The sequence below is a fragment of the Eumetopias jubatus genome, unplaced genomic scaffold (assembly GCF_037043125.1).
Source record: "Eumetopias jubatus isolate StellerSeaLion01/CBP00866 unplaced genomic scaffold, mEumJub1_p1.0 scaffold_17, whole genome shotgun sequence".
Taxonomy (NCBI): Eukaryota; Metazoa; Chordata; class Mammalia; order Carnivora; family Otariidae; genus Eumetopias; species Eumetopias jubatus.
Window position 1 is genome coordinate 42,124,946 of NW_028274823.1, and position 27,605 is coordinate 42,152,550.

At 51.7% G+C, this 27,605-nt stretch overlaps 1 protein-coding gene across 10 annotated transcripts in view; it reads left to right on the forward strand.

Moving 5' to 3' along the window:
* Positions 1–27,605, forward strand: part of ARHGAP22 (Rho GTPase activating protein 22) — a 173,851-nt gene that overhangs the window by 87,689 nt on the left and 58,557 nt on the right. The window contains exons 1-2 of one of the 10 annotated variants that reach the window (XM_028098522.2): positions 3,743–3,860; positions 5,365–5,880. The exons of 6 other annotated variants lie outside the window; for them this stretch is intronic. In XM_028098522.2, the coding sequence (XP_027954323.2) occupies positions 5,805–5,880 (76 nt within the window). In that variant the 5' untranslated portion in view covers positions 3,743–3,860; positions 5,365–5,804. Of the gene's footprint in view, positions 1–3,742; positions 3,861–5,364; positions 5,881–8,981; positions 9,149–21,981; positions 22,060–27,605 lie in introns of those variants that run through there. 3 more of the 10 variants (XM_028098524.2, XM_088020054.1, XM_028098523.2) reach the window with 3 other exon arrangements.

Consider the following 27,605-nt stretch of genomic DNA (forward strand, 5'->3'; position numbering starts at 1 on the left):
ACACACAGCCCTCCTGAAGTCCTGGGGGCCAGGTGGGGGTGGGAGTGGGAGCGAAGGCAGCTGTGAGGCGGCTCAGGGAAAGTGGGTCGGTGGTGGGCAGAGAGGCGTCCAGTCAGCCTTTGTGGAGTACTGAGCAGGAAAGGCTCAATGGTCTCTCTGGGCCCATCGTTGGAGCTGCAAAAGGCCAGGTGGGGAGTGTGTATTACCACACCCAATACCCCAGAGGGGAACACTTAACAACTCTTAGAAATGTGGCAGAACCCAAGTAGGATAATGCATAAGATCAACTACATGAATTTTTAGTTATAGTTCTATTTTTGTTCTTCAACAGTATAAAAAAATCCCAAGTTGCATCAAGATAGAATTAAAAGAGGCAATAGAAGAGGGGGGGAAAATTATACTGTGAGCGCCCTCTAGTGGAAAGACCTGCCAATTACACGACAGGCCTTGCAGGTCCTCCTACCCGCACCCCGCAACCCCACACACCACTATTTCAACCAGGCCACACCATGATTGTGGCTGGGCTCCCACAGAAACTAAGTGGTGGGACTGAAGCTTGAGCCACCTCTAAACCAGAGTCTAAACCAGAGTCCTGGGTCAGGTGGAAGGAATCAGGTCCCAGAAAGGGGCTAGGACTCAAGGACCCAGGGTCTCCTAACCACCTGGCCGCTTCTGCCCGTACAGTTAGTTGCTTAGTGTGATCTTGTGGTTTGGATTAAGATAGATATAGATAGATATAAACATAGATATTTGATGTTCACCCTGGTTCCAGGCACATAGTTCCTAAAACCCTCAGAATTTCCTAAGTGAAGAGAGCGGTGAGGTGTCTTCTGTTATGGTAATGAGACGACTTTTGGAGAGCCCCCGGGTCATCTAAGGATGGATACTGGTGGTCAGGGGAACCAACCAGGTGTTTAGAAGATTGGAGCTTTCAGGTCGACTTCCAGGTAGGGAGAGGGGCTGAATATTGAGTTCAGTCACCAAAGGCCAGTGATTTAATCAGTCATACCTATGTAATGAAGCCTCCATAAAAAAACAAACAAACAAACAAAAAGGAGCGGGTTTGGAGACCTTCCAGGCTGGTGAACGCGTGGAGATCTGGGGAGGAGAGGGCACACACGGAGGGCAAGGAAGCTCCACATGCCTTCCCACATTCCTTGCCTTATGCAGTTCTTCCATCTGGTTGTTCCTGAGTTATATCTTGGTATAATCAACCAGTGATCTAGAAACGAAAATGTTTCCTTGAGTTCTGTAAGCCACTCTAGCCAATTAGTCAAACCCAAGGAGGGCCTTGTTGGAATCTCAGATCTGTGGCCCAATGGTCAGAAGCACAACATGGCCTTGGCGATTGGCATCTCAAGGTGGGGGGAGGCCGTCTTGTAGGACTGAACCCTTTACCTGTGGGATCTGACATTTTCTCCAGGTAGATAGTGTGAAAATAGAGTAAGTTGTAGGATGCCCGGCTGGTGTTGGAGAATGGCTTGGTGATATGGGGAAAAACCCACACACACTATAATTAGTGACCATAATTTTACCTGGCAAACCCCACTGCCTCCCGGCCCTTTGAAAGCTCTGTCCCTTGCAGACTTGATCCTGCTGGGCTCCCGGTCCTGGCAAAGTGGATATTCACCCCGGGCCATGTTTAGGAGTCCCTCCATATACACAGGGACTGAGTGAGGAGTGGAGAGGCCTGCTTTGGTACTGTGGACAGAAAGAGTTGCTTAATCCACAAGATGCTTGTGTCTGATGGAACAAATTAGGTAATCAATAAAGCAAGCGCAACTTGTCTCAAATATTCTTCTTCCGGTATTAGCGCAGTGTTACCAAGGGGAGGGAGGTCAGTTGCCTACAGGGGTTTAGATGGGAGCCCTAAGTCTTTCTGGTGAGTCAACTCATGACTACCATGTCTCCTCCATCACTGGTATGTCTTTCAAGAGTCCTGATTGCAGGTGAAGCCAGCTCAGGCTAACTCAGGCAAAGGGAGAATGGGCCAGAGGTTGTGGGGCCACACAGAATCACCGGGAAGCTGGGGAGCTACCTGTGGAAGGGGCAGGCAGCAGGGCCACTCAGTGGTCCTGGAGACAGGAACGGAGCGCAGGTCAGTACTGTGAGCTGGAAAGGTTGAATCCTAGCGGACTCCTCAGTCCTGGTATCGATTGCTCAAGTCGTGAGTCTTGGTGTTTGTGTTTTGGCCACAGGCCTGTGCCTGGTGACACTGGGATGCTAAGGAAACACCTGTACACTCCAGCATCTGGACAGACCCTCCCACTGAGGCTTCACACAGTGGGAGCAAGGAGCCCCCAAAGGGACCCTGGTGCCTTCACAAAGGGAGGGGAAGTGACCATCTCCACCCAACATGCACTTCACCAGACACAGTCTATGGTTCTGTTTTCTCAAGGGCCAGTTGTCACGTCATTGGCCTTGGCCTCTCTGCACACCGGGCCCCAAGATGGGGTGCCTATCCAGGTGCATCTCCTCCTGAGAGCGCAAGGACCTCAGCATATGGGGCTGAGGATGAGCCCTTGTGGGACATGAAGGGCCGCTGCCCTGAATCTGAGGGGATGGACAGAGGAAAGTGCTGTCTCCTTGAGCAGGAAGACACAGAGGATATAATGGCTACTCTGAAGTCTGGGACCCATTCCCATGGCGGAACGCCTGTCTGCTTTGGGCCCGCAGACTATCTTTCTCAAGATAAAGCACGGCAGACTCCAGTGGAGGCCGCCCAGTTCAGAGGCCTGGCAGGCATTCCACTCTCCCACGGAGCTCCCGGACTGCCTCCCCTCAACTCCTTGAACACCCTGCGGGCAGCCAGCCCTGGGGGGAGGGGTGCCTCTGACATCTTGGGTGTTCACCTCTAACCAGGGTTGGGGGGTTGAGGTTATAGGCAAAGCGAGCAATGGCACTGCATGGAATTCAGGGAGCTGTCAATTGGGCCCAAACGTGGCAGCGAAGCAGATGTTCCCCAGGGGCAGGCTGGTGTCTGCGTGCAGAAAGGGGGCCCTGGGGAGAGAGTCAGGAGGCCGAACCCAGGCACCACCTCCCTTCACGCCTGCTTTCTGCACTCTCCCAGCAGGGCGTGGTGTCCCCATAGCATCTGGCTCTAGCTGATGTTCCAGACTGCCCATCTCGCCAGGAGTCAGGACAAGTCACTGAACATCCCTGTGCCTGTGTTTCCTCACTTGTAAACTGAGGGTAGTAATAGAGCCGAGGGCCTCGGGTTTTGGGGAGGATGCAATGAGATACCCGAGCCTGGCTCATAGGAAGTACCTGCTATTTTTACATCCTTCCCTCCTCCCTGCAGTCTCTCTATTTACCGTCATTATTAATCATAACAGCACAGTCACTGCTTAGCTGATACCTGCAAATCAATAATTCCGATACAGTGTGAGTAGTGCTCTGACAGGCGTCCCCAGGGCTGAGAGCCCAAAGCTAGGAGGGAGGGTGACTGGCCTGGGGGGTTAGGGAAGGTTTCACTCTTCCAGATGACCTCCAAGGTGCCACCCAGAAAAGAATGGGTTCTAGCATTTTCTCACAGCTGCCCGGGGTCTTTGAAGCCACTGTGGGCCCTGAGCGTGCAGCTGCCTGTCCTTATCCGGCCAGCAGCTTGGAGCAGTTAGGAGGACTGCCACCCACTATCTCTGAGGCCTGACCTTGAAACGAAGCCAGCGCACACAGATTACCCCGGAGAAGTAGACTGATACCGCACTCCTGACCTCCACAGAGCATCACTCATCTCATTAGCCGCCTCCGGAACGGGATGCTGAGCTCGGCCTATCTCAGCACCTGGTACCAGCCAGCCTGCGTATCAGCCTGACCTCACGCGGCCCTGCTGAGTTTGCCTGCCGAGCACCAGACGATGGGTAATGACTAGAAATGAAATCAGATGAGAAATTTCACCCGTGCTCCTCACCCCTGGGAGTGGGAGAATCAGCAAGTCCGAGAGTGGTTGCTTGGACTTCCCGGCTTTGTGGTCCGGCCCTCCTGTCCTAACCTCACTCTGCCCAACCAAACACAGAAACGGGTATGGGAAGCTCCCCCCCGGGTCCCTGGAAAGAGATGTCCTTGAAGAGGAATGTTCAGTTCATTCTTTTGGCCAAAATCAGGCTCCAGAGCAGCTCTGTTCCATAGAAACCTAATGCAAGCCACGTTTGTAATGAAATGAACCATCCCGTTGCTCAGTGACACCAGCCACATTCCACATGTGTCTGGTGAACCGAGGTGCCCAGTGAGCTGCAATGAGGAGGTGACTCAGTGCAATGCTTGGCATAGAACAGGTATTCAGCAAGCACCCTTAAAAGGAAAGAGAAGTGGGGAGGGAGGAAGAAGAACTGGGGAAAAGCCTGGGCTTTGGAGGCAGACCCGGATCCAGCTGCTCACTGATTCGGAGAACTTGGACCAATCATTTAAATTCTGAGTCTTCTTTTCATTGTCTGGTAATAGAAAATAAGCTTGGCAAGATAGCTGTGACCATCAAGTGAACTAAGATATGTGGATGTGCAGAGGACACTTCCCCACCTTCTGCCACCTGTTCTCTCCCTCTTCCTTCCTTCCTGCCTGCCTTCCTTCCTTCCTTCCTTCCTGCCTGCCTTCCTTCCTTCCTTCCTTCCTGCCTTCCTTCCTTCCTTCCTTCCTGCCTGCCTTCCTCCCCTTCTTTTTCTTTCTCCTTCCTTCCTTCCTTCCTCTTTCAACTCCTCTTTTATCTGCGATACACAAGCAAGCTTCAAATAAGATTTCAAATTTCTTTAGTCTATTGTTTAAAAAACAGGAATCCTAGCTCTATAGCAGTTATTCTCAGACTTCCCTGTGTTCCAGAATCCCCTGGAGGGCTTGTTAAAACCAGGCTGCTGGGCTCATCCCCAGACTTACGGATTCCAGAATTCTGGGGTGGGGACTGAGAACCTGCATGTACAACCATCACCTGGGGAGCCCAGGTGATGCTGATGCTGCTGGTCTGGGAATCACACCCTGACGGGTCAAAAAAGAACTCACAAAAGAAAAGAATACATTTCCTATTGAATACCTTCCTCAATGGCACTGTTTTCTTGCTTGTTGAGGAGAGAGCCCTGCATTTTTTTTTTCCTTTCTCAAAGATTTTATTAAAGGTCTTTACAGATTAAAATCCAGTCTCCAGATCCAGCTGCCAAAGAGACCCTGTTATGCTGTGGGTACATCTCTGTTCTGGGATGGGGGTGGTGGGCAGTATCTCATCTTTGGGTTCCACAATGCTCCCATGATCCGGCAGAGGCTTCTTAAGGCCAGTCTTACCACTTGGGTCCCAGGGAAGCATGACCTTCACTTTGATGCCCAGCACACCCTGTCTGAGCAGCACATGGCTCACAGCAGTGTCAACGTGGTCGTTAACAGGGTCCCCACAGTGAGTCATCAGGCCATCCACAAACTTCATGGACTTAGCCCTCTGTCCTCGGAGTTTCCCAGATACCACGACCTCACCTCCTTTGACCCCACTCTCCATGATAAACCGCAGTACACCATAGCAGGCCCTCTGCACAGCGAGGCCTCCTAGGAGTTTGTAACGCAGAGATTCTGCCTGGGCAACAGCACACAGACCTCTTGTGGCCACCGTTTCGGCACAAAGCGCTACACTGCCCTCAAGGAAACCAAACCTCTTCTGAACCACAGCAGTCAATTCCCGGATCCGCCAGCCCTTCTCACCAAGAACATTCTTCGTCCTGGTGGCCAAGATAATGATTTCTGTCCTGGTTGGTGTAACTCGGACCTCAACCCCGGAGTAGCCATCTTCAGCCAGCTCCCGAGTGAGGAACTCATCCAGTTGAGCTTTGAAGATGCCACCAGCGACAAACTTCCCCTTCTTGGAAATTTGCACTGCCATTTTGCCGCCGTGCGCCACGGAAAGGAAAGGTGAGCCCTGCATTTTTATTTTGCATTGGACCCCACTAATTCTGCAGCCAGTCTGGAGGACAGTGGAAGAGCAGCTGCAGGGGTAAGAAGCCCAGAGGCTATGTTTACAGAGATGAGTCTGGAATAAAGAAGGTGCCATCCGGGGCTGTGGCCAAGTCTGGCACTGTGCTAGGACAGACTGATGCAAACTGGCTGCCTCCAACATAGGAGGAGGCTGGAGGCCACCACACTTACCGGCAGCTCTGAGCTCCCCGCCTCAGACCCCCTCTCCACAATAAGCTTCTTTAAGGATAGAGTTCAAAAGCCAGACCCAGCATCTACTAGCTCTGTGACCTTGGGCAAGTTGCTGACTTCTCTATGGCTCAGTTTCCTCATGCACAAAACACGGATAATTAAAGTATCTACTGCTTCGGTTAGGAATGGGGGTGAAGGAGTTGGGTGAGACTGGAAGGGGTAGCAGAGGGAGACTCAGGATGATGGTACAGTTAAGTGTCTTGACTCTGGTGATGGTTTCATGCAATAAAATTGCATAGTGCCCCCCTCAACACACACACACACACACACACACACACACACACACACACACACACACGCACGAGTCCAGGTATAAGTGGTGGAATCTGAATGGGCTGTGTGGATCATACCAAGGTCTGTTGCCCGGTTTTAATATTGTCCTGTAATTACGTAGGATGTTTCCCTGGAGGAGGCTGGGGGAGGGTGCACAGGACCTCACTGTACATTTACATTTCTTTGCAACTGCCTGTGAATCTAGAATTATTTCAAAATGAAAAGATTTTAAAAAATACCTACCCACCCCATAGTGCTGTTGTAACATTATGCAGCTATAGCTTAGGGTAATATCTGTGTTAAATATTCCATGAAGTTTGACAACTAATATAACAGGGTGTCTGCAAGATCAAGAAACAGAAGATGAACTTATTTTTAAAAAGTATGTAACCTTCCCAAATAGCATATTCAGTGTGCTTTTCTTCAACCACCAGACACCTTTTCGGATAAAATGCCTCTGGATTTAAAGCAATGGCTCCAGTTGTTCATCTTTTAAAAAGTATGACAATACCATACGTTCTCCGGATTTTGTAACTTTTTGGACACACTCAGTGGTGTGCTTGTCGATGGACATTGTTTCTTAGAAGTGTTTCACCTGACAATGCATTAAGATTATTATCTGAAAATCTGCCCAGCATGCTTTTCAACAGTTTACCTTCACGTTTCCTGACTTTGTAGACACCTGCGTGTGACTCTCCTGCCCCTCACGAGTCTGCCCACCTTCTGTGTGGTTTGCCCCTTGCACGTCTGGTCCCAGACATGTTTGCCGACTGACTTGAGTGAAAGACCACTCACCAAGGAAAACCTGCTAATTCCTCCAAGTGTAACTGATCATGTTCCTGGGGCAGCAACAGAAATTAGTTCCTCATGTTAATATTTTTCTGCAGGACACAAGCAACATGAGATTCTTTTTTTTAAGGTTTTATTTATTTATTTGAGAGAGAGAGGCAGGGGGAAGAGAAGAGGGAGAGAGATAAGCAGACTCTGTGCTGAGAACGGAACCCAGCGCAGGGCTCAATGTCACGACCCTGAGATCATGACCTGAGCCAAAACCAAGCATCAGATACTCAACCTCCTGAGCCACCCAGGCAGCCCACAACATGAGATTCTTGAGGTGATTTGTTGAGTTTCTTTTTAGACAGGAAGTGAGAAGGGTACTCTACCACGTATTGGCCTAATCTTCCTAACACCCTGGTGAGTGGACATAACGTCCCTGTCTTACAGATGTGGAAACTGGCACAGAGGGGCGACTTGTCCAAGGTCACAGAACTAGTAGAAAGTGGAGTCCAGGCTCTATGCCGCTCCAGGGTGTCACCCTTACACAGGCAGGTGCTAGGTACCAAAGCTCTGAGACATGGAGGGGCACAGACAGAAATTCCTCAGCTAGAGATACCGTATCCGATAGGGAAGGGGCAAACGTACAGGAGGCACGCTCCGTGCCAGCTCAGAACAAAGATGTTGGTAACATTCTTTACAAGTGATCTCAGCGAGACTAAATCTCCAGATAAATTAAGATGAGGGGAGGAATGTGGCAGGGGATTAGTGGGGAGGGGGGTGGTTGGAAGGCCCAGGTCACCTCCAAAAAGCCAAGCCCAGGTACAGAGCCTCCTCCAATGGGGAGCCTTCGGCTTAGGAACTTTCTTAGACAAAAGGCCAATCTTTAGTCTAGATCATTCCTACACCTGGTGTGGTCCGTGGACCTGCTACATCGGCATCACCTGGGAGCTTGTTGGGAATGCAGATTCTCAGGCCCCGCCCAGAACTCCTGAGGCAGAATCTGTATGATAGCAGCATGTCCTGGTGACTTGTGTGCACATTCAAATGTGGGAAGCGCTGCCTTCGAGGCAACCAATGCCCACGGACTGTGAGCTCCTGCAGGCAAGGATTGCGCTTATGCGCTCAGAGCCTGGTGCCTGACTTCTGACGGTGCTTGATAAATTAAACCAATGAAGGAGCAATAATTCAGAGCAGGAAGAGAGCTGAGAGTGGTGGTAGAGAGAGGCAAACAAGGACAAGAAATTGGGTCTAGCTCTTGACCCCCCAATTGGGTCTAGCAATTGACCCCCCCAACCAGGGCCAATTACCCAGGAGCGGACTCTGGCCCACAGGAAGAATGGTGTTTGGCTCATGAAATATTTTTCAAAGCAAAAAGTTTTACTTATGGAAAATATCGATTTCGATAGAGTAAATGTGGGTCTGCTTTATCCGTATGAACAGTGAGCAGCAGCTCAATAACAGGTCCCTCGGAGACAGAGCTTGATGGCTCTCCATTTGGCTAAAATCCCCACCACTCCCTAAGGTACCCCACCTGCTTCCACGGTCCATCATCCATGCCTGATCTCTCCATAAAGGTTTGAGTCCGTGAACCCTAGTGTGGCTGATCATAAGCTCAAATCACAGACGGCTAGAGAATGATAGGTGTACGTTGGCTGAATCATTTGACACCTCCAGGCATTCCTCGCATGGGGTTGTGGTTAAGGGCGAGGTGTTCATCACCCTGTGTGAGATTCAGTTTTGTCTCGGCCTCTTCCCAGGTCTAGGGGCCTGAGTGAGTCACCTAATCCCTCACGCTGCGGGCTCTTCATCCGTAAAATGGCCTCCATAGAAGCAGAGCATGAAGCCCCACGCCTGGCACATGGTTAGCCGGAGCTAATTCGCAAGACATTAGCCCTTGCAGCTGCCAGAGCAGGATGACACACAGGTATACAGACGGGCATTTATTCCCTGAATTGCTAATATTTCCACATGAATGATGGCAATTATTCATTAATGATTACGTTAATTATCAATATGTTCCCTATAAAGGTGTACCTATTCCATAAATGTTTGAAATTCAGTGAGGCTAAATATTTTATACACTTGAACACGTATACATATCAAAAGCCTGAAATAAAAACATAAGCCTATGAAATAGAAGCATTAAAGATATACCAGCAGATTAACTTAATAAAATAGTCAAACATAGCAGACCAATCCCCAAAAAATCAAGAAAATTTTAATAATCACGAACACTTGGAATGAAATACTATTTGATGTTACTCTTGAATCATGAGCCTATTTTTGTGCTCATTTTTTTTCTAGCTGTCACAAAAAATTTTTCACTCTGTGCTGGTGAGGAGAGTGCTCCAAGCTAAATTTCAAGCTAACTCCAAATATTATCCTTTGAGTTCTTCATCTTCAAATAATCCATTTCTCCTTTGATACTTTAGAGATTTTTATTTTTTCCCCCTTTTTTGTTGTTCTTAGAAGCAACTACATCTTTTAATTGATTAGTAGCTCTGGTTTTATTTCAAAAAATGTTTTGGGATTGCCTTCATCTTCTCGAGTGTTCTGCTGGGTGGGTGAAGATCCCAGTGGGTCGGGTCGATGGATCGCCTGGAGCAATCTCTAGGCTGTTGGGTTGGGGGGTCTTTGAACCAGAACAAGTTTTATGGTGTGATAGAGTCACCTTGGTTTTCTTCCTCCCGTCTGGATGATGGAGAAATAGAAAACCACTTTCTAAACACGTTTACTTTTCCTGGATCCAAACTTCTACTGCGGGTTATCCCGTGTGTAAATGATTCCAATTTTTTAAAAAAATATATCACAAAAATGCCCATAGTTCGGCACTTTTATTTTATTTTTTTAAAAAGATTTTATTTATTAATTGAGAGACAGAGAGAGAATGAGTGGGAGGGGGGACAGAGGGAGAAGCAGACTCCCTGTGGAGGTGGGCCAACATGGGACTCGATCCCAGGACCCTGGGATCATGACCTGAGCCGAAGGCAGATGCTTAACTGACTGAGCCACCCAGGCGCCCAGTTCAGCATTTTTTAAAAGCACATTATTCTGGGGGCGCCAGGGTGGCTCAGTTAAGCATCTGACTCTTGATTTCAGCTTAGGTCATGATATCAGGGTTGAGAGATAGAGCCCCACATGGAGCTCTGTGCTCAGCTCGGAGCCTGCTTGGGATTCTCCCTCTCCTTCTCCCTCTGCCCCTCCCCCTCCATGCTCACATGCATGCATGCGCTCACGCTTTCTCTTTCTCTCTCAGGAAAAAAAAAAAGAAAAAGGAAAAAAAAAAGAAAGAAAAGCACATTATTCTGGAATACCAGAATGTTAAAAACTGGGGTTGCAATTAGTTAAAAGACTGCAGATTTAGAAGTTCTTCTGAAGGTCAGTAACCGTTCTCTGGGTTGCCAGGGCACAGCTCGCCCTGATGCTTTACTGAGTGCGAGGAAACAGAGCTGGGGAGGCCAAGGCCTTTATTTGGAAATCGGGTCTTTGCCTATGTGATTAGTTAAGATGAGGTCCTGAGTAGTGGAGGTGCTAAGTCCAGTGACTGGTACCCTTACAAGACGACGATCTGGACTCTCAGACACACGAGGCAGAAGGCCCTTGAGGATGGAGGCAGAAACTGAATTGATGCAGCCATAGGCCAGGGAATGCCAAGAATTTCCGAGTGACTCCAGCAGCTAGTCTAGAGGCCTGGAAGTCCAAAGGCTTCCCTAGAGCCTTCAGAGGGAGTGCGGCCCTGCCTACACCCTGATTTCAGCCTTCTTGCCTCCAGAGCTCGGAGAGAACATATTTCTGTTGTGTTAAGCCACCTGATCTGTGCTAGTTTGTCACAGCATCCCTAGGACCAATACCTTCACGGAGTGGGAAAGGAAGCTGCCAGAGCCTCAGGCCCTTCTCAGCAGGGCCTGCTTTCGCTGACCTTGAATCTGAGCCACACTCTTAGGAGCCAAAACCCGGAAGACCTGGCTCCTTTTCCTTCCTTCCTGCCCCAGTGGGTGGCCCACCTTCCCGCACCCCCTCTCTGCCCAGCTCTTGCACACAGGCAGCGTGCTACTCCAGCCGCCACACCTCAGTCCCTGGGCCGGCAGCGTCCCCCCCCGCCGTGACTTCCACGTGCTGTCTGTGATTGAGTGGAAAGAGCAGAGAGCTATAGGAGTCCAAGAGACCCAGGAAAGAACTGGCTTTTCCTAGCTGTGAGCCCTGCCTTGGAAAATCACCCCGTCTGCCCAAGCGTCCTTGGATGATGATAAGAATGGCCTGGATGGGCCTTGGTAGGGATGCACATTGCAGGTGCTCCATATGTGTGAGAACCTCCCTCCCTCCCAGGGTCAGAAGAGTTGAGAATCCCAGCATCCTGGAGAGCCAGGCTTTTCCCGATGGGCTTGGGGCAGGACTAGAGCAGGTGGAGACAGGCCAGAACACACCCTCAGTGCGCAGCTCCTTCCTCTGGGGGGAAGAGGCCTAGCGAGGGAGGTGGGAGACACCGGTCTTCATCACAGATACACAGGCCCCGGGGCTGAGAAGGGGCGTGCAGAGCGGGAGGCTCCGGTCTGGTTGCCTGTGCCTGGCACAGAGTGGTACCCCACAAATACGTGTCAAAGGACGAATGCTGCAGCAGGAAAGAACAGTCCAGCAGATGTGCCAGAGGGCCGGCGAGCCAGCCCACCACACAAGAGCCTGCGTGGAAGGAATGTGCAGTGCAGAGATTTCTTTGTTTTAAGTTGAGAGTAGCTGATCTTCTTTGTTCTGTGAAGGGTCACTCAAGTGGCCCTCTTGGGTATGCAAATGCCTGACAAGTGTCCTGGGATCAGTTTGTAACGGGGGGACCTTTTGTGGCTGTGGGTGGTGGGTTCTATTTTTTTATTTTTTGAGCATCTTGGCAAAGATTGTGCCTTTCCCTATCCTGCAGCAGACAGGGGGATTTTGCTGGGAGAGTTGGTGGAGGAGAAATGTGTGGACTGATTTGCACCGAGAGCCCAAGTTTTCTAGAAGGAATGAGATGGTTACACCCATAAAGTGTTTTCACACTTTTTTGACAACGAGAAATAAACATTACATCCCACCCCAGGGCCCAGGCACACGCTGAAGCAAAGGTTTCACAAAACGGCTTTATTCACATATGCAGTGTCCAGTGGCATTTTTAATTCTATGTGATTCTATCTCATTTTTAAAAATACTGGTCAAGACCCAGTGAGTTGATTTCATGATCCCCTAATAGGTTGAGCCCATACTCTAAAAAACGCTTCTTGGTTTTGGAGTTCAGGAGATCTGTTGGGTGGACCAAGGCCAGGCTGCAGGAAGGACTCTGAGGCCATGGAAGGAGAGGCCTTGAGGGTAGTGAGCCCCATCCAGGGCTGAGGAACTAGGGAGGTGAGGAACAGTGGTCCTGGGGGCTTAACAGATACCAGAACTGCTTCTGACCCAGCTATCTGAGACCTACTGGTCCCCTGGAAATTGTGTAATTGTGTGTGTGTGTGTGTGTGTGTGTGTGTGTGTGTGTGTGTGTGAGATCTGACAGAGGAGGTCTGTAGAAGCTGGGGGATGGTCTCCCCAAGTTGGGGGGCATGTGCCAGAGGTTCTGTGTCTCTGGAGAGACTCGGCAGCCCTCTCCCTCCCCATGGGGGCATATCTGTGATGCCCAGCAGCCCATTCCCACACAGCTGTAATCTTGTGGCCCCTACCGCAGCCAGCTTGGGAGGGAACCGCCCCAAGCTCACCATGTTGGGGCAGCCCAGCACCCCGTGGGAGTGACCAAGTGAGGGAATCCACAGTCGTACCCCAGAGGCCCTGAATTATCTGGCAGGGAGCCCTCCCGACTGAGCAGGATGCTGAGGCCTGGATGGAACACCCAGGAGGAGTTACAGAAAGTGGCCCTTCAGTGGCCCTCTGGGATACGCAAAACCCTGGGGAATAGAGACTCTACCCATCCCCACATCTATGCTTTAGGTGCATGGCCTATGCTAGCTTCTGCTCAGTAGCCTGATGGGCATGGGATAGGACAGAAGTGGCCTGGACACTTGTCCACCAGAACGGAGAAACGGGAAGCCGAGCTGTCCTGCATTTTCTCCTTCAACAACTAGGTGGCGGCAGCAAGCACAAGTACTCCGTCCCCTTCCTAAGGACTCTGCATCCCCATCTCCCTCCTCAGGGGGAGAATTCTCCCAGTCCAGCCCCTCCACCGGCCCAGCACCCCATCTGCTAAGAAAGGGAAGGCTGTTGGGCACTGAACTTGTGTCAAGCTCTTTTCTTAGCACCCCAGTTAATCCTCACAGTCCTTCGGGACCTTCAGCCCCATTCATTGTCCCCATCGAAGGACTGAGGATCATCCGAGATGTTGCAAATCGGAATTCATTGCAGACAGCCTTGGCATCCGTTTCAGTATGGTGGCAAAATACAAGCTTGGGCATCAAATCGCCTGACTGCCTCTCATGGCACCTCAGCCCCCCGAACCCCAGGGGTTCAGCCAAACCTGTTTCTTTTTCCTATGGCCATGCAGACTGTTTCCCAGCCTCCCCATCCAGTAAGACAGGTCACATGACTGAGCTTTGGACAATGGAATGTGGGTGGGAGTGCCGATATAGGCTGCTCTCAGCCCCTAAAACCCTGCGGTCTCCCTGCCCCCTATTCCCTTGTCTGACAAACAGATGGAGAGGGTCCAGAGGACGACACCAAGGTCCTAGGAGGAGCCTGGGTCCCCAGGTGACCACATGGAGCAGAAACCCCTCCCCCTCTTCCCTTCATGCTGCTCTACACAAGATGGTGACCGGAGCAAGAGAGAATGTTTATAGGGTTAAGCCATTGACATTTTGCAGTTGTTTGTTACAGTAGCAAGCATTAATTACCTGATTAATGAGCTCACTTTCTTATCTGCAAGTTGGGGTGGTTCTCAGGGTGGTTGTGTCAATGTTATATGTTGTATGTAAATCGCCAAACCTGGGGGCTGGCACAGTGCAAACAGTCAAAGGCTCACCCCCTCCGGTCCCTCCCCTGCACTGTCAGCAGCCACAACAATAATGGTGACAACAGCAAGAAGGGCGTGTTAAGCCCCAGTTGACAGAGCCATGCCTCTAGCTAGGTGGACCAGACAGCAGGTGGGCCAGCTCAGGGTGGAGGGTCTCATTTTCTGTGGCATGTGCAGATGCCAGGAGCCTTCAGGGGTACATAGGTCCTGTCTATGCAAATGCTTTGTCTCCTGGAAGTCTACTCTAACTGTGGAGACACACCATCAGGGAGGATCTGTAAGTGGGATGCTGAGCTAAGGGGATCATACACGCTTAAAGTGACAGATGAGAGTCACGCTGCCTGTCTCTTCTCCTTACTAGCTGTGGGACCCCAGGTAAATCACTTAGCCTCTCAGTGCCTCAGTTTCCCCATCAGTAAAATGTGGATATAATAAGGTTCTTGTGGAGATTAAGTTAATATATGTAGAATGCTCAGAACAGTGCCTGGCATACAGCAGGTGCTCAGTATGCGTTGCTCTTCCTACCAAAGCAAGTATCCCACTTAGTAACTCCCGGTCAAGCAGCTGAGACCACCTTCAGACCCTAGTGTGTGGAAAGGCCTGATGCCAGTGTCCCTCGAGGAGGTACTGCTGCAACTGTCCAGGCCCCTGGTCAGGGGGCAAAAGCCCTCACGACCAGGGCTGTGGCCTCCCGCTCTATCCCATGCTGCATTTCTCCCGGGGGCGGGAGAGGAAAGAAAGAAAGGCAGAAAGAGCAGGTGGGGGCAGGGGTGGGGGTGAGACTCCAGGAAAAGACAATGGGCTTTGTAAAATCCCTCTCTGGGCAGTCTGGCCAAGTTCAATGGCTGCAGGCCACATGAACAGCAAGAAAAATGTGGCCCAGGAATTTCTCCCCAACCATTCCCCTTGTCTTTCTCTGTGGGAATTTGGAGCTGCAGACACATTCCTTCCATGAACAACGTCCACAGAAGCTGAAGACCCATTGGCCAGAGCTGGGGAACCCGGCTGGCCAGGCACCTCTGGGGCTCTGCCTCCAGTGCCAACCCCCGCCCCCAGGAGTAGGCATGGCAAATGTGCAGGAGAATGGTCTCTCGCTGGCCGGCTTCAGAGCCCACTCTGACCTCTGCCCAGCACTGCCCACACCTCTCAAGAGCCAACTGTCTGGACAGTTTGTGCAGCTGCTTTTCCCTAATCTGTCACCCAGAAGTGGAAACTAGCCATCTTGGACAGAATCCCTACCTCTTCCAGCCTCTTAGAGATGGGAATTCACTTTTTTCTAAGCCAAGTACTTCCTGGCTTAATAGGAAACAATTTCCTAATGCTCTAAAGTTCTTTTAAAACAGAGGGCTGCAAACTACATAAACCCACAGGCCAAATATGGCTTACCACCTGCTTTTGCAAATAAAGTTTTATTGAAACACAGTCACACTCATTCATTTATGTACTGTCTATGGCTGCTTTCATGCTATAAGGACAGAGTTGGGTAACTGCTGTGGAGACCATGTGGCCTGCAAGGTTTAAATATGTTCATGATCCACCCCTTAGAAAAAAATTACTGACCCTTGGTTTAAAGTAGAATATATTATACTCACTTATTTACTTATACTCCTATGTTATTCCACAAAGGATTTGAGATGGCTTCTAATGAGAGCACTTAGTATAAAATGAAGGTAACACAATAGTAATAATTAAAAAAAAAATAAGGACCAGAGAAAATACAAATAAAAGTAGAAAAGCAGGGGTGCTTGGCTGGCTCAGTAGAACATGCAACTCCTGATCTTGGAGTCATGAGGTTGAACCCCATGTTGAGGATAGAATTTGCTTAAAAAAAAAAAGTAGAAAAGCAAAATCAGCACACACAAGCATGGCTGTGATGGCCTACCTTAGGGCCTTCATACTTGCCAAAGCCAAACTTTAAATTTTCTCTGAGCTTCCTGGCAGCCAAAGGAAAAAAGACAAATAGGAGTTACGTCTCATTAAAGGAAAGGAAAAAGCAGACCAGACCTTATGGAATCCACAGCCTTTTCTAGCATAAAGCAGTGTAGGCCTGCTTCAAACAGACTCTACCTTCCCCAGAGTCACATCCTTCATTAAAAAAAAAAGAAAGAAAGAAAGGAAGGAAGAAACCAGAACATGAGTCTGTAAAGTGAATAGCAACGGTAATGCTGCTGATGACAGGTAATATGGGAAGAGGGGTGCTAGTGAACACATTTAATCAGATAGTGAAATCCAAACCTGTTGGCTTCCATGCACTGTGGTAGAAGTGCACAGAACATATTTTGAGATAAGGGGTGAGCAGCCTCCCTTCTGCTTATCATTTCTGCAGGTCTGTTTCAGGGCAAAAACCAAAGCTGACTGGAGGTAGCCCCGACTTGTCACTGACTTACCTTTCAGTGCCTAGCACAAAGCAGGCCCTCAAGAAATGCTTGATGTGGGGTGTATCTGGCTCGCAGATTTCCCATGAAAAGTGAGGAAGTTGTACTAAACCATAAAGTCTTTCCAGTTCTAGAACATCTGTGCATCTTGGTGGTGTACACATGGTGTGGGCACCCTGGATTTTGGCCAAAATCCTACCACAGATCAGAACTTGATGGGAGGAGAGGATGCGGGGGGAGGGCAGCCCAGGTGGAGACCCTCACCTCCCAGAGGCAAGAGGCAGGGGTCTGGTCACTAGGGAAGGTGACCTATGGTGGTCAGACTGCCCGGATTGCAGGGCAGGCTCTCCCACCCACCAGCTGTGTGACTTGGAGAGCTCACATGGCCTGAGCAGGTACCCATAGCCTCTCCTGTGAAGGAAGCATGCTGACATCTCCCCATCACCTGGCTGCTGTGGACAGGAAAGGAGATGCTAGTGCCAGTATGAGAGAGGTTTGTGACATGTGGTCTACAAAGTGCCTTTGTCTTCAAGACGCCCCTTCTACAGGTGCCGAGGCTGCCAGGAAGTGGCCCTGACACTGAAAAGCTAACAGAGCAATGAGCTTCCCGTGGCTTTCCTGCCAGGCGTGGTCCAGCCCTTCACAGGGGCTGTCTTTTCTATCCCATGTCTCACCTACAGATACGCTTTAGACCCATGGGGCACTGGATTCAACACCAAGTGTTGTCCCTTTCCCCTCCAGAATATCTCCCAGGGTCATTAACAGCTCAGGCTCCAAAGCAAGATAGGCCGGGTTCCAATCAGAGCTGACACTAATTAGCTGTGGGACCCAGTGCAAATTACTTTACCTCTCTGTGCCTCAGGGTCCTCCACCTTAAAGTGGAATTAATGACTATACCTCACACATAGGACTGCCTTGAACTCGAATGGAATGTCGAGCTCTTGGCCTAGCACACCGGCCCAGCCCAACAGTGCTGGCAATCAGTACTACATACTACTCCCCAGGGTCCAGTTGTGTAACTGCATCACAAACCACCCCGGGGGTTATTGACTTACAACATCTGATTGGCTCACTATTCTACAGTGTGGGCAGGGCTCGGCAGGCCCAGCTCATCTTTGCTCTGCATATATCGGCTGGAGGATGCATTTCCGAGGCGGCCTCGCTCACAGGGCTGGAAGAAGAGGTTGCTGGCCTTGGCCTTGGTTCTCCCTGTGGTCCCTCTGTGCTGCTAGGTTGGGCTTCCGGGAGCGTGGCAGGCTCAGGGCAGTCCCCCCGCTCACAGGGGGAAGACAGTTCACCCCCAGAACTGGCCCAGAGTCACTGCTGTCGCCTGTGGGTTAACGCAGGTCATAGGGCAGCGCAGATTCAAGGGGACGGGCGCACCCAGGTGGGAGGACGGGGAGGTGTGTGTCACCAGGGCCACCCTGCTGACAGACATCCCACCTGGTCTCCTCTTCTTCCTCCTGCTGCGTTCCCCCCTGCAGCGCGCAGATGGCTGCCTTTTGCTTCTTAGCTTCTCCCTGCTCCCGGTCGCCCCTTTCCCGTCCCTACTTCAGTCCCATGCCAGGCTGATGAGTCAGAATCACAGGCTGCCTCATTTTCCCCTACCCTAGATGCCCCGCTGCACTTTCCCACCCCGGAAACTTGCTCTTCAACCCTCTCACAGCACCGCACGTCGGAGGAGCATTCTTAAGCCATCCTTTGAGGAGCTGGTCTCCTCCTCATGTCTCAATGCTCATCTCAAAAAACCTCTGCTCTGACGCCCCCCTCAGCACTGGGTCACTGCCCGCCACCCAGAGTTCTCAGGGTGTCCTCTTGGCCTCTGCAGAGCTCAGGCCTCGGGCTTTCTCACGTTTAATTGTGTTCAGTCATTGTTTGGGACAGAGATGAATGAATGAATGAATGAATGAATGAATGAATGAATGATCCATCATAGCCTCCAAAGCTACACCTGTGACTAAGATGCCATGACCCCATTCCTACCATTCTCCTGAGCTGCCCAAGGCTGCACTCACACCTTGAGATGGTACCATGAGAGTGCCTTGGGTATGTCAGGGAGGAGCAACCAGACCCATTACAGAGAGGTAGAAGGACCAGCTCCTGAGTCTCCTAAGCAAATCCCTGAATGGCCTAGGGCATTTCTGGAACCAGGAGCTCAGGCTGCATAAAGCCAGGATCCTAGCAGCAACAGTAGCAATAGCATCCTTCCTAGAAACAACCCCATATCCTCACTTTGAAATGGAATGAAGCATCAGAAGGCAGAGCCCTGGGTGGATGGGGGTAGCCCCAGCCCCAGAGTCTTTGTCCTCCAAATCTGGTATCCAACCTTCCTCCCAGAGCCTACTGCACTCACTGAAAACCCACCCCCAGATTCTGGCTCTGCTTCCCAGTAGTATGCAGGATGTTGGCCTTTCAGCTCAGTAAGAGATCTCAGAGCCCCCTATTACCCTGACTACTCTCCTGGAGTGGGGTGGCTTGAGCTCATCTGGAGCCTTGCACCACTGAGTATTCCTGATCTTTTGGCTCAATTCAAGATGGTTTAGGGTCATGATCAATTCAGGGAGCAGAGCTACATTCACGGAGTTTGGTTTTTCAGGCAAATTCCATGCTCAGTATGTGCTTTTCCAGTTGCAGCCCATACCTCTCTCCCTAAATGAGTAAATGCCATCTACCCATCCACCCATCTGCCCACCCACTTACCCACCCACCCATCCATCTATCCATCCATCCATCCATCCATCCATCCATCCATCGACCCATCTATCCAACCATACATCTTGGCTCTACCACTTACCACTTCATTGGTCTTGGGCAAGCTTCTTCACCTCCCTGAACTTTTGTTTCTTCCTCCGTAGGTTGAATCTAATGTCATCTACCTCATAGGATTGTCCTATGGTAAACTGTGATATTATCACTTGTGAATTGCCTGGCACCTGGTAGGAAGCACACAGTGAAGGCTATTTTTTCTTCCCTTTTAAGGAATAGACACATAACTAGAAAACTATAAAAAGACAATGAATAATCAGGAATTAAAGCATGTGAAAACAAAGGCAATGATACTAAAAGCTCTTGTCTTGCTTTCTGTCTCCTAAACTGCCCTGGGAGTTGAGATTAAAAGTCACTTTGAAAAGTCGAGTATCCAAAATATATTTGAACGGTTCAATGGGGATGCTGACCCTCTATAATAGGCTCATTTGAAATGATCCTGCTTTGCTACTTCCTCTTAGAAAGATAAACAAGCAGCCCACAATGGCTGCTGTGATGTTTTCTTTTAAATCTTGCTTTCCAAATGTAGGACTTGGCCGTTGGACAATCACCCGGGGGCTCGCTCCCCGCACATGCTCTCCCTGAATGCAGGGAGCTCTAGCTTGGAATTCCTGGGGCCTCATTAAGCCCGCTGTGACTAAGTGATCTTGCCTGGTGCTAAAACTGTTTAAAATGACTTGGCAGCAACCATAAGTCAGGTCTCTCCGTTTTTTCTCAGTTCCTCCCTCTCTGTAACCCCCGCCTACATGTCATGAAGTGAAAACATCTTTCTTTCTGGATCTAGTGCAGGACAACCCTTCTCTCTCCCTGAAAAAGCCTCATCCTTGTCTTTCTGGAGATTAAGGAGAGGGAGGCAGAAATCTGCCCCTTTGTTAATCTCTCCTTTGAATAAGACTTAACTCCTGGGAAAACCTCTTCTCGGCTCCAAGTCCTTCTTTCCGCCGATTCCCCCCCCCCCCCCCCGCCACCGTCACCCCAACCCCAAGTAACTGTTCTACTCTAGCCACAGGCAGCCTGGACTAGTGGCTGCTCTCCTCCTGGACCACCTCTGTTTTCCCAAGAGGTAGGGCGGAAGGGAGAAAATCCCCAGTAAGCCAAGGCCATCAGAGGCTCACCATCGCCCTTTAGGCGCAGGAACAGATTCCGGGACCTGATGGGCTGAGAAAGAACCTGATATTTAATTACACATTATGTAAATACACCTTTCTTTTAAGAAATTAGACCACTATCAACATGCTAAAGTCTCTTGACACCATCTTTCAATCTGTTCTTGTCACTCACCCTCTCCGCAGAGATTTTTCTAGGCCCCAGCGCGGAGAGCAGTGCCGCACACCGAGTGACCATCCTAGTACTATTTTGTAGGTGTATGTATTTATGTAGGTGCTTCGAATCCATAGATCTGTTAGCTCCAGCTCCCTACTTTGATACAGTATTTCGTTTCATGAAAATGCCAGTGTATTTGATAATCCTTTACCAATGAAATTTTGATTTCATTTTTTTGCTGTTACAAACAAGGCTGTGATGAATGGCCCTGTACAGGTTTACTTGGGCACATGGGCAAGCATTTCTGTGGGGTGTGTGCTGAGAAATTGGAACTGCCGGGCCCAGGATGTTAGCATTTCTAGTTTAAAAGAAGCAGCTCACATGTTACCGTCCAAAGTCATTGCACCAAAAGTACCCGTTGGCCCAAACCTCACCAACACTTGACAACGATGGGTCACACAAGATACTTAGTGACCTGCTAGCTGTGTTCTTTATATATGTATAGTAAATATCTATAGATTTATGACTAGATCTATTATATCAACTCATTTATTCCTCAGAAAGATTCATTGGAGCAATTCTATTATTCTCTCTGTCTTATAGACAGGAAAACAGCACAAAATGTTTAAATAACTTGGTACCATCAAACCTTTAATTTGCGCTAAATGACATCTGAAACGGTGTCATTTCCCTCATTTTTCAGGTGGAGAAACAGTCTCAGAAGGGAAGTGACTTAGGAAGGTCACCTAGTCCAGAGGTAACGCAGCTAGGTCTGGGGATAGCTTGGGCAAACACTTTTACTGCTGCTGCAGTTGTAGAGTTCAGGTGAGCGGGCAAAATGAGACCCCCCCCCCATTCCCCCAGTGACCCAGGAAGTGACTGCTTAGAGGACGCAGAGGGAGGGCGGCGCCGCCGCCGCACAGCACACAGCAAGGCACCCTTCCTTCCCTCCCGCGCCGCCCAGAGGTCAGGCGAGTGTCGCCCCCCCACCCCGCGGTTGGCTCCCGGCGCGCGGAGGAGGGAGCCGGAGACCTCTCGGGCTCGCACCGCGCCCCCTGGCGGCCCCTCGCGGGCGCGCAGGTCGGCACCCCGGGAGAGTAACGGGCCGCGGGGAGGGCGCCCGCGAGGGCAGGGAGCCGGCGCGCGGAGATAAAAGCGGGCTGGCGGCGCGGCCGGCGCAATCTGCGCGTTCTCCTATTGATTAGCAGGGTCTGCCCGGAGGCCGGGATGCCCGCGGCGCGGGGCCGGAACGGAGCGTGAGAGCCAGGGAGCAGCCGACCCGGCGGCCCCGCGCGCAGCCCCGCGCCCGGCTGGGCACGGCCCGCGGGCCGGACCTCGGCCGCCCGGACCCGGGAGCGGGGCCGGCAGGAGGCGGCGCGGCGGGCAGCGGAGCCGAGCGGCGAGCGCAGGCGGCTGCCATGGGGCTGTGCTGCTGCAAGGACTGGAGGGGACACCTGCCGGCGCCCAAAGGTAACTCTCCGGCGCGCACGTGCGCCGCGGGCTGGGGACCTCAGCGCTCGGGAGCGGGACGCGCGCCGCCGGCTCCCTCCAGCTCCTGCCGGGGGACGCCAGACCCGCCTCGTGGAACTTGTTCGCCACTTCTCCAGGGCCGCCCGCCACCTGCCTCAGCCCTGGAGAGGGTTCAGGTGTGGCTGCAACTTCCCGAGAGTCTCCGAACTTCGGAGCGTGAGTCCAGGTGCTCCTCTGGCCGCGCGGAGCCCGGCTGGGGGCTGGGGTCGGGGCCGCCGGGCCGAGGGGGGGAGCAGAGCCGAGCCGGGAGCGCCCGCCCTCTAGGTCAGCCAAGTCCATGGCTGGGGCGGAGGAGCCCCCGGGGCCCGGCCCCGCCCCCAGGTCCTCTGCAGACCGAGCCTGGCCAGCCGCCGGCACCGCCTCTGCGGCTTAACCGCCGGGAGCGGGACCTCCATTCTCCTTGCCCGCCTCTCTCACAAACTTGGACCCAGGGACCCTGACTCAGAGTCTTTCAAAAGTCGCGGCGGAACGTGCGAGGGGAGCTGCTTGTGGAATGCAGCAGACTTGGAGAGGGCTCCAAGCGGGGAAAAGGGCTGAGGAGCCGGCGGTGGCGGCAGCCTGAGGTCCGGCCTCCTTCGGGCAGCGGCCTTTCTGGCTTTTAACCCTTGACTGACTGAACCTGAACCGATCCTTGTTGATTGTCAGAAACTTAGTAGTGCGTCGCTTTACTGCAGCGCTTCCCAAACTCACCTGACCCTAAAACTCACCTAACAGCCCCCTCATGAAGCATGCAGATCCCCGGGCCCCACCCTGACCTGCTGGATAGGCCCTGCGAAAGGGCCTGCGAAGCTGTGTTTAAGGACTTCCCCAAGTGACTGCCATGACCAGTGAGTTGGGAAGCCTTGTATGTAAACCATAAGGTCAGTGTATGCTTTCCCAGAATGGGCCCCAGGTCCTGATTTCTTGAAAAATATATTCTGGATCCAGATAAAGGTATGATTGGGTCAAGCAGCTTGAAGGACTCTTGTCCAGGTGACAATGATGCCACAAATGTACAGGTTTGTTTCACAAAGGGTTTGAGATAGCTTATAACATGTATGACAAATAAACATATTTTAAAAACGGAACCGGATTCTACATTTAAACAGACCACATTGAGCAAAGAGAGAAAAGAGCCCAGTTAATCTGGCCATAAGATACTATCTGTGGTTGAGACTTTCTGCAGCCAAAACTGAATAGGAAATGTGACTAGTTGCATGGTTCTCATTGCCCAAAGCAACAATTTTCTTAGCGTTTGATTTTGAAAAGCAAAAAGGAATTTTGCCTGTGGGGCTTCATGTTTGAGGGGAGAGGAATGAGCGTTAGTGAGTCTTGGCTGTTCCAGGAGCCAGGGCATCAGCAGGACCCAGAGGGCAGTGTTTTGCTGCATGCTGGCTGAGGGCAGGTCTGAGGGAGACCACTGCAGGGAGGATTTCTCTGGGGGCTTGGCTGGACTGGAGCTGCTTTGGTCTCATCCTGTCTGACCCTTCTCAGTAAACAGGGCAAGGGGTGGAGCCTGGGTCCCAGAAGTGAGGGTCGATTTACAGGGCTTTGGTTAGGGAGGGTACTTACACAATTAGCAGCCCTGGAAGGGGGCCATGGGCATCTCCTGCTAGCTCTGTCTTCTGGAGCCGTGGATGCCCAGGCCACACCCATCCAGGTGAGGAACAGGTCTGGAGTAGGACCTGTTGGGTCCTTGGGGATGTGGTGCTGTGCCTTGGGATGGCGTGGTCGCCATCTAGCCAGCTAGCCACAGCAGCCTGGGGTCAGGGACCCAGTCTGAAGGGCCCACATGGTCCCGCAGCCCTTGTAAATTAACAAAGCTTGTCAAGTCTGGAGCGAGAGTGGGTAGGGAGCACTGTGATGAGTGGGTCCAGAGTGGGTAGCCAGCCAGCCACTGCCAGGTAGGAAGGATTTTCTGTGGTTCAGGGAAGGCAGATATTTGTGGGTTTTTTTTAAGTGTAAAATCTCCAAATGTTTAAATATTGTTGCCTCATTTAATAAATTTGGCCAATCTGGCTAGGCTGGAACAGTTTGGACCATTGTACAAAATGAGTTCTGCCATAAACCCGGAGGGGGGAGGAGTGGTTCCTTAGTCAAATAATCTTAGAAATCATGAGTTATCAAAATTTGGACGGTTTTTCACTGTGAGACTCCTCGGTGCGTTTAACACATCGGTGCCATTGTGCATCTCCAGGTCGGGTGGATTGTAGGTACAGTCTCCAAACCTTCAGCCAGGGGACCCGCTTTCCATGGAGCACCTCAGCACCCATATCTTTGGACACACTTTGAAAAATGTTGCTTCAGAGAGTAAACCGACTCAGTCGTCATAGCAGTGACGTGGTGTATCTGTTTCCAGGGGGTGTGTTGTGTGTTTAGCTGCTGCAGTGAGCTGGGTAGGGAGCTTTCTGACTTTCCAGACCAGTAATGTGTGTAGGTATTTCATTTAAGAAAAGATCAGAAGAAAGTCTATTCGTCACCGATGTGATTTAAAATTTCCCAAGACAATAGCTGTTGTTAATGGATTTCGTTGTTGGAAATTTCTGAAACAAAACTTTTACAACAGAATATTTGACTATGTTATCCCTGTGTGAAAGTGTACTGTATAAAGCAGAAAAGCTCAAGTAATAAATCCCATGAAAAGAGCAGAAGACATCTGTCACGTGCCAGAGTCACCACGGCGGATCTAGTCATCATGCCTTTATATCCAAAGCCTGGCACTCCCTCTGGGAGACACCTGCTCGCCCTCTAGTTGCGGAGCTTCGGGTGGGCAGTGTGGACCTGGGGAGGGATTGCTGCTACAGATGCTTTTCAGACATGATACGCAGTGATCCTAATCACACTTACTATCACACACAAGACAGATCACTGCAAATGGGGCAGTCCTGGGTCCCGGGTGCTCCTGAAGAAGCTGAAAGGTCCGTGAGCAGGATCTGATGTGTAGAGAAGGATTACCCCTCCTCAAAGCAGAGGGCAGATGTACTTGATCTGAACTCTGAGAACACTTTGATTTCATTGTTTCTAGGCAATGTTTCCGGATGCTTCCACCATGTAGAGCTCTACGGTGGGTCTGTTTAGTGGCAAGTTTCATTTTCTTCTACTTTGCCCTGTGGTCCAAGGCTGAGACTCAGAGGAAGAGGTGGTCCAGGAGTACAGCACTGAAGCAGCTTTTGTTCAAAGCTGGGCGGGCCGGGGGGTGCGCACGAGCAGACCCATAGGCCCCTAAGACCTTTAAGGTCCACTGGCTCCCTGCTGCCTCTTCATCCCAAATTCATCCCCAGATTCACCCTTCCTGCTGGTCTCAGCACTGGGAGCCCTCCTCTGTTTCCAGGATCTTGTCCCCTGTCATGTCCCCTCTCTCCCCAACACCCTCATCTTCCTTTCTGCTGGCTCCTTGTCAGCCCAGAAACCTGCCCCAAGTCACTCATCAGAACATTTTTTAAAAAGCCAGCTTCTCACCCCCGTGGGCATCACAAGTCCTACCCTTGTCCCCTCTCCCGTCCAACACCAGTGCCCAGGAGCAGTCAGCCTCCCTGGCTGCCCCTTCTCCTCGTGGACTTCTCCCTGACCGCCCCCCCTCTACCCCCACTGTGCTGGACCTTGTGAACCGTCCTGGCGCTCTAAGCATCTGGGAGCCTGCTCTGCCCCCCGCCTCTGCCCTCCTCCTGGCCCACAGGGGCTGCCCCTGCCCAGCCCTTCTACCTCCTCTTGGCCCTGCCCCCTTTAATGCACCGAGTTCAGCTGGGAATTCTGTTTCATCTTCTGAGCTCTGTCTATAAGTCTCCCCCTGGAAATCTCACCCAGGGCCCTGATAATTGTGCTCACTTTTAAGCAAACAGCCCCCGAAATCCTTCGCCCCCCACCCTGCAGTACCCATCTCCAGCCTGAAAATCCAGAACTCTACTGGAGTCCTATGCACTCACCTGTCTGTTCTCTTGGGTTCCTGGCTCACAGCCCCGCCTGCTGCTTCGTTTCCCGTGATCAAAGGCTGACAGCATCTGTGATCCTGCCCAAGGCAGTGTCCCCATCCCTGCCCCCAAGGCCTCCATGATGCCTGTGCCCCTCAGCATTTTGCCTGCGCTGGCTTCCTGACTGGTCAGCCCAAGTTCATCTTTGCTCCTTCTAGTCCACTGTCCAGGCCAGCTCCTGTCACACTGTGTCCCTCCTCCAGCTCTGCCCCGGGCCCAGAGTGCCTATAGAAGAAAGCCCAGCTTCTTCGCCTTGCTGGCATAGCACGCACCCCCATGCCCTTCCAACCACCCTGACCACCTGGACCCCTCTGGGCCCCGCATGCACCACCCCCTCTCCTAGAGCCTTTAGCCAGGCCCGAGAGGGGTCAACCATGGGGGAGATGGGCTGCACCTGGAGCCCCAGTTCATTTCATTCTTTCCAGCGCCTGATTGGTCAGGGTCTGTTGCCCTTAGCTGGCTATGGTGTCACCTCTGCACTCCAGCGCCGTGCTCTGCAGACAATCTATGCTCAGTGCATGGAATTGAGCTGGAGGAGATAGTCATGCTCACCTTTGCCTGTTTGTGTTGCCAGACTCCCTGGGGACCCCAATGGCACCCACTATGTGTGTCACTCTGCTGCGCTAGGCTGAGGCGCAGGGCATGGCCTCCGTGCCCCTTTCCTAATGCACAAAGGGCTTGTTGGGGCACCCGGCGGCCTGGGTGCAGAGGCCGGTGGGCCAGGCTGGGCACCCTGCAGGACAGGCAGGCGGAGGTGTGCTCTGTCCTGGGGAGAGGCAAGGCTGTCAGTGGGTGGAAGTGGTAGAACTGGTTCTCCTGGGTAAACTCCTATACAGGCCCTTGAGCCCACCTTCTGGAGAGGGTGCCGTTTCTCATAAACTCTTCCGAGATTGCTAATAGACAGCTGTCATCCAGGCTTCTGTCCGTCCACGTAGCCGTTATCTGTTGGGCACCCACCCGGCGCCTGGCCTTGTGCCCAACTCCAGGATAAAGAGTTGAGGAGGGTGCAGCTCTGCCCCCGGGGTGCTCAGAGCCTGGTTGGGGTGGAGACCCCGGAGAGAGACAGGGACACTGCAGGCTGAGGAGAAATGCAGGGAGAACAGCCAGCCTCGCTGCTCTGGGTGGGCCGGCGTCCCATGCAGCCTGGAGGTTCGGAGAATGCCCGGAGCAGCTGATGCCTGAGCTGAGTCTTAGAAGGGGAGCAGCCCCCCAGCAGAGAAAATAGGGAAGGGCTTTCCTGCAGAGGTGTGCAGGCCGAGGCGTTCGGGCGGCGCAGGGGTTCCTGCCTGTCTCCGCAGCTCCCTTGTAGATGCTCCTCCGCTGACTTCTGCCCCCACCCACTCGGCCCTCTTGCTGGCAAACCCTTCAGAGTCACCATTTTTTCAGCCCAGCCTGGGCTCGGAGCACCAGACCTGCTTGACACCTCCATGGGGTTCTCCTGGACTGGACAGTGGCCAAAGCTATTCAGGCTAAACCTGAACTCTGGCTTTTTTGTCTTTCTGCTCTGATTTGCCGTCACCAGCTCCTGCCAGTTCTGTT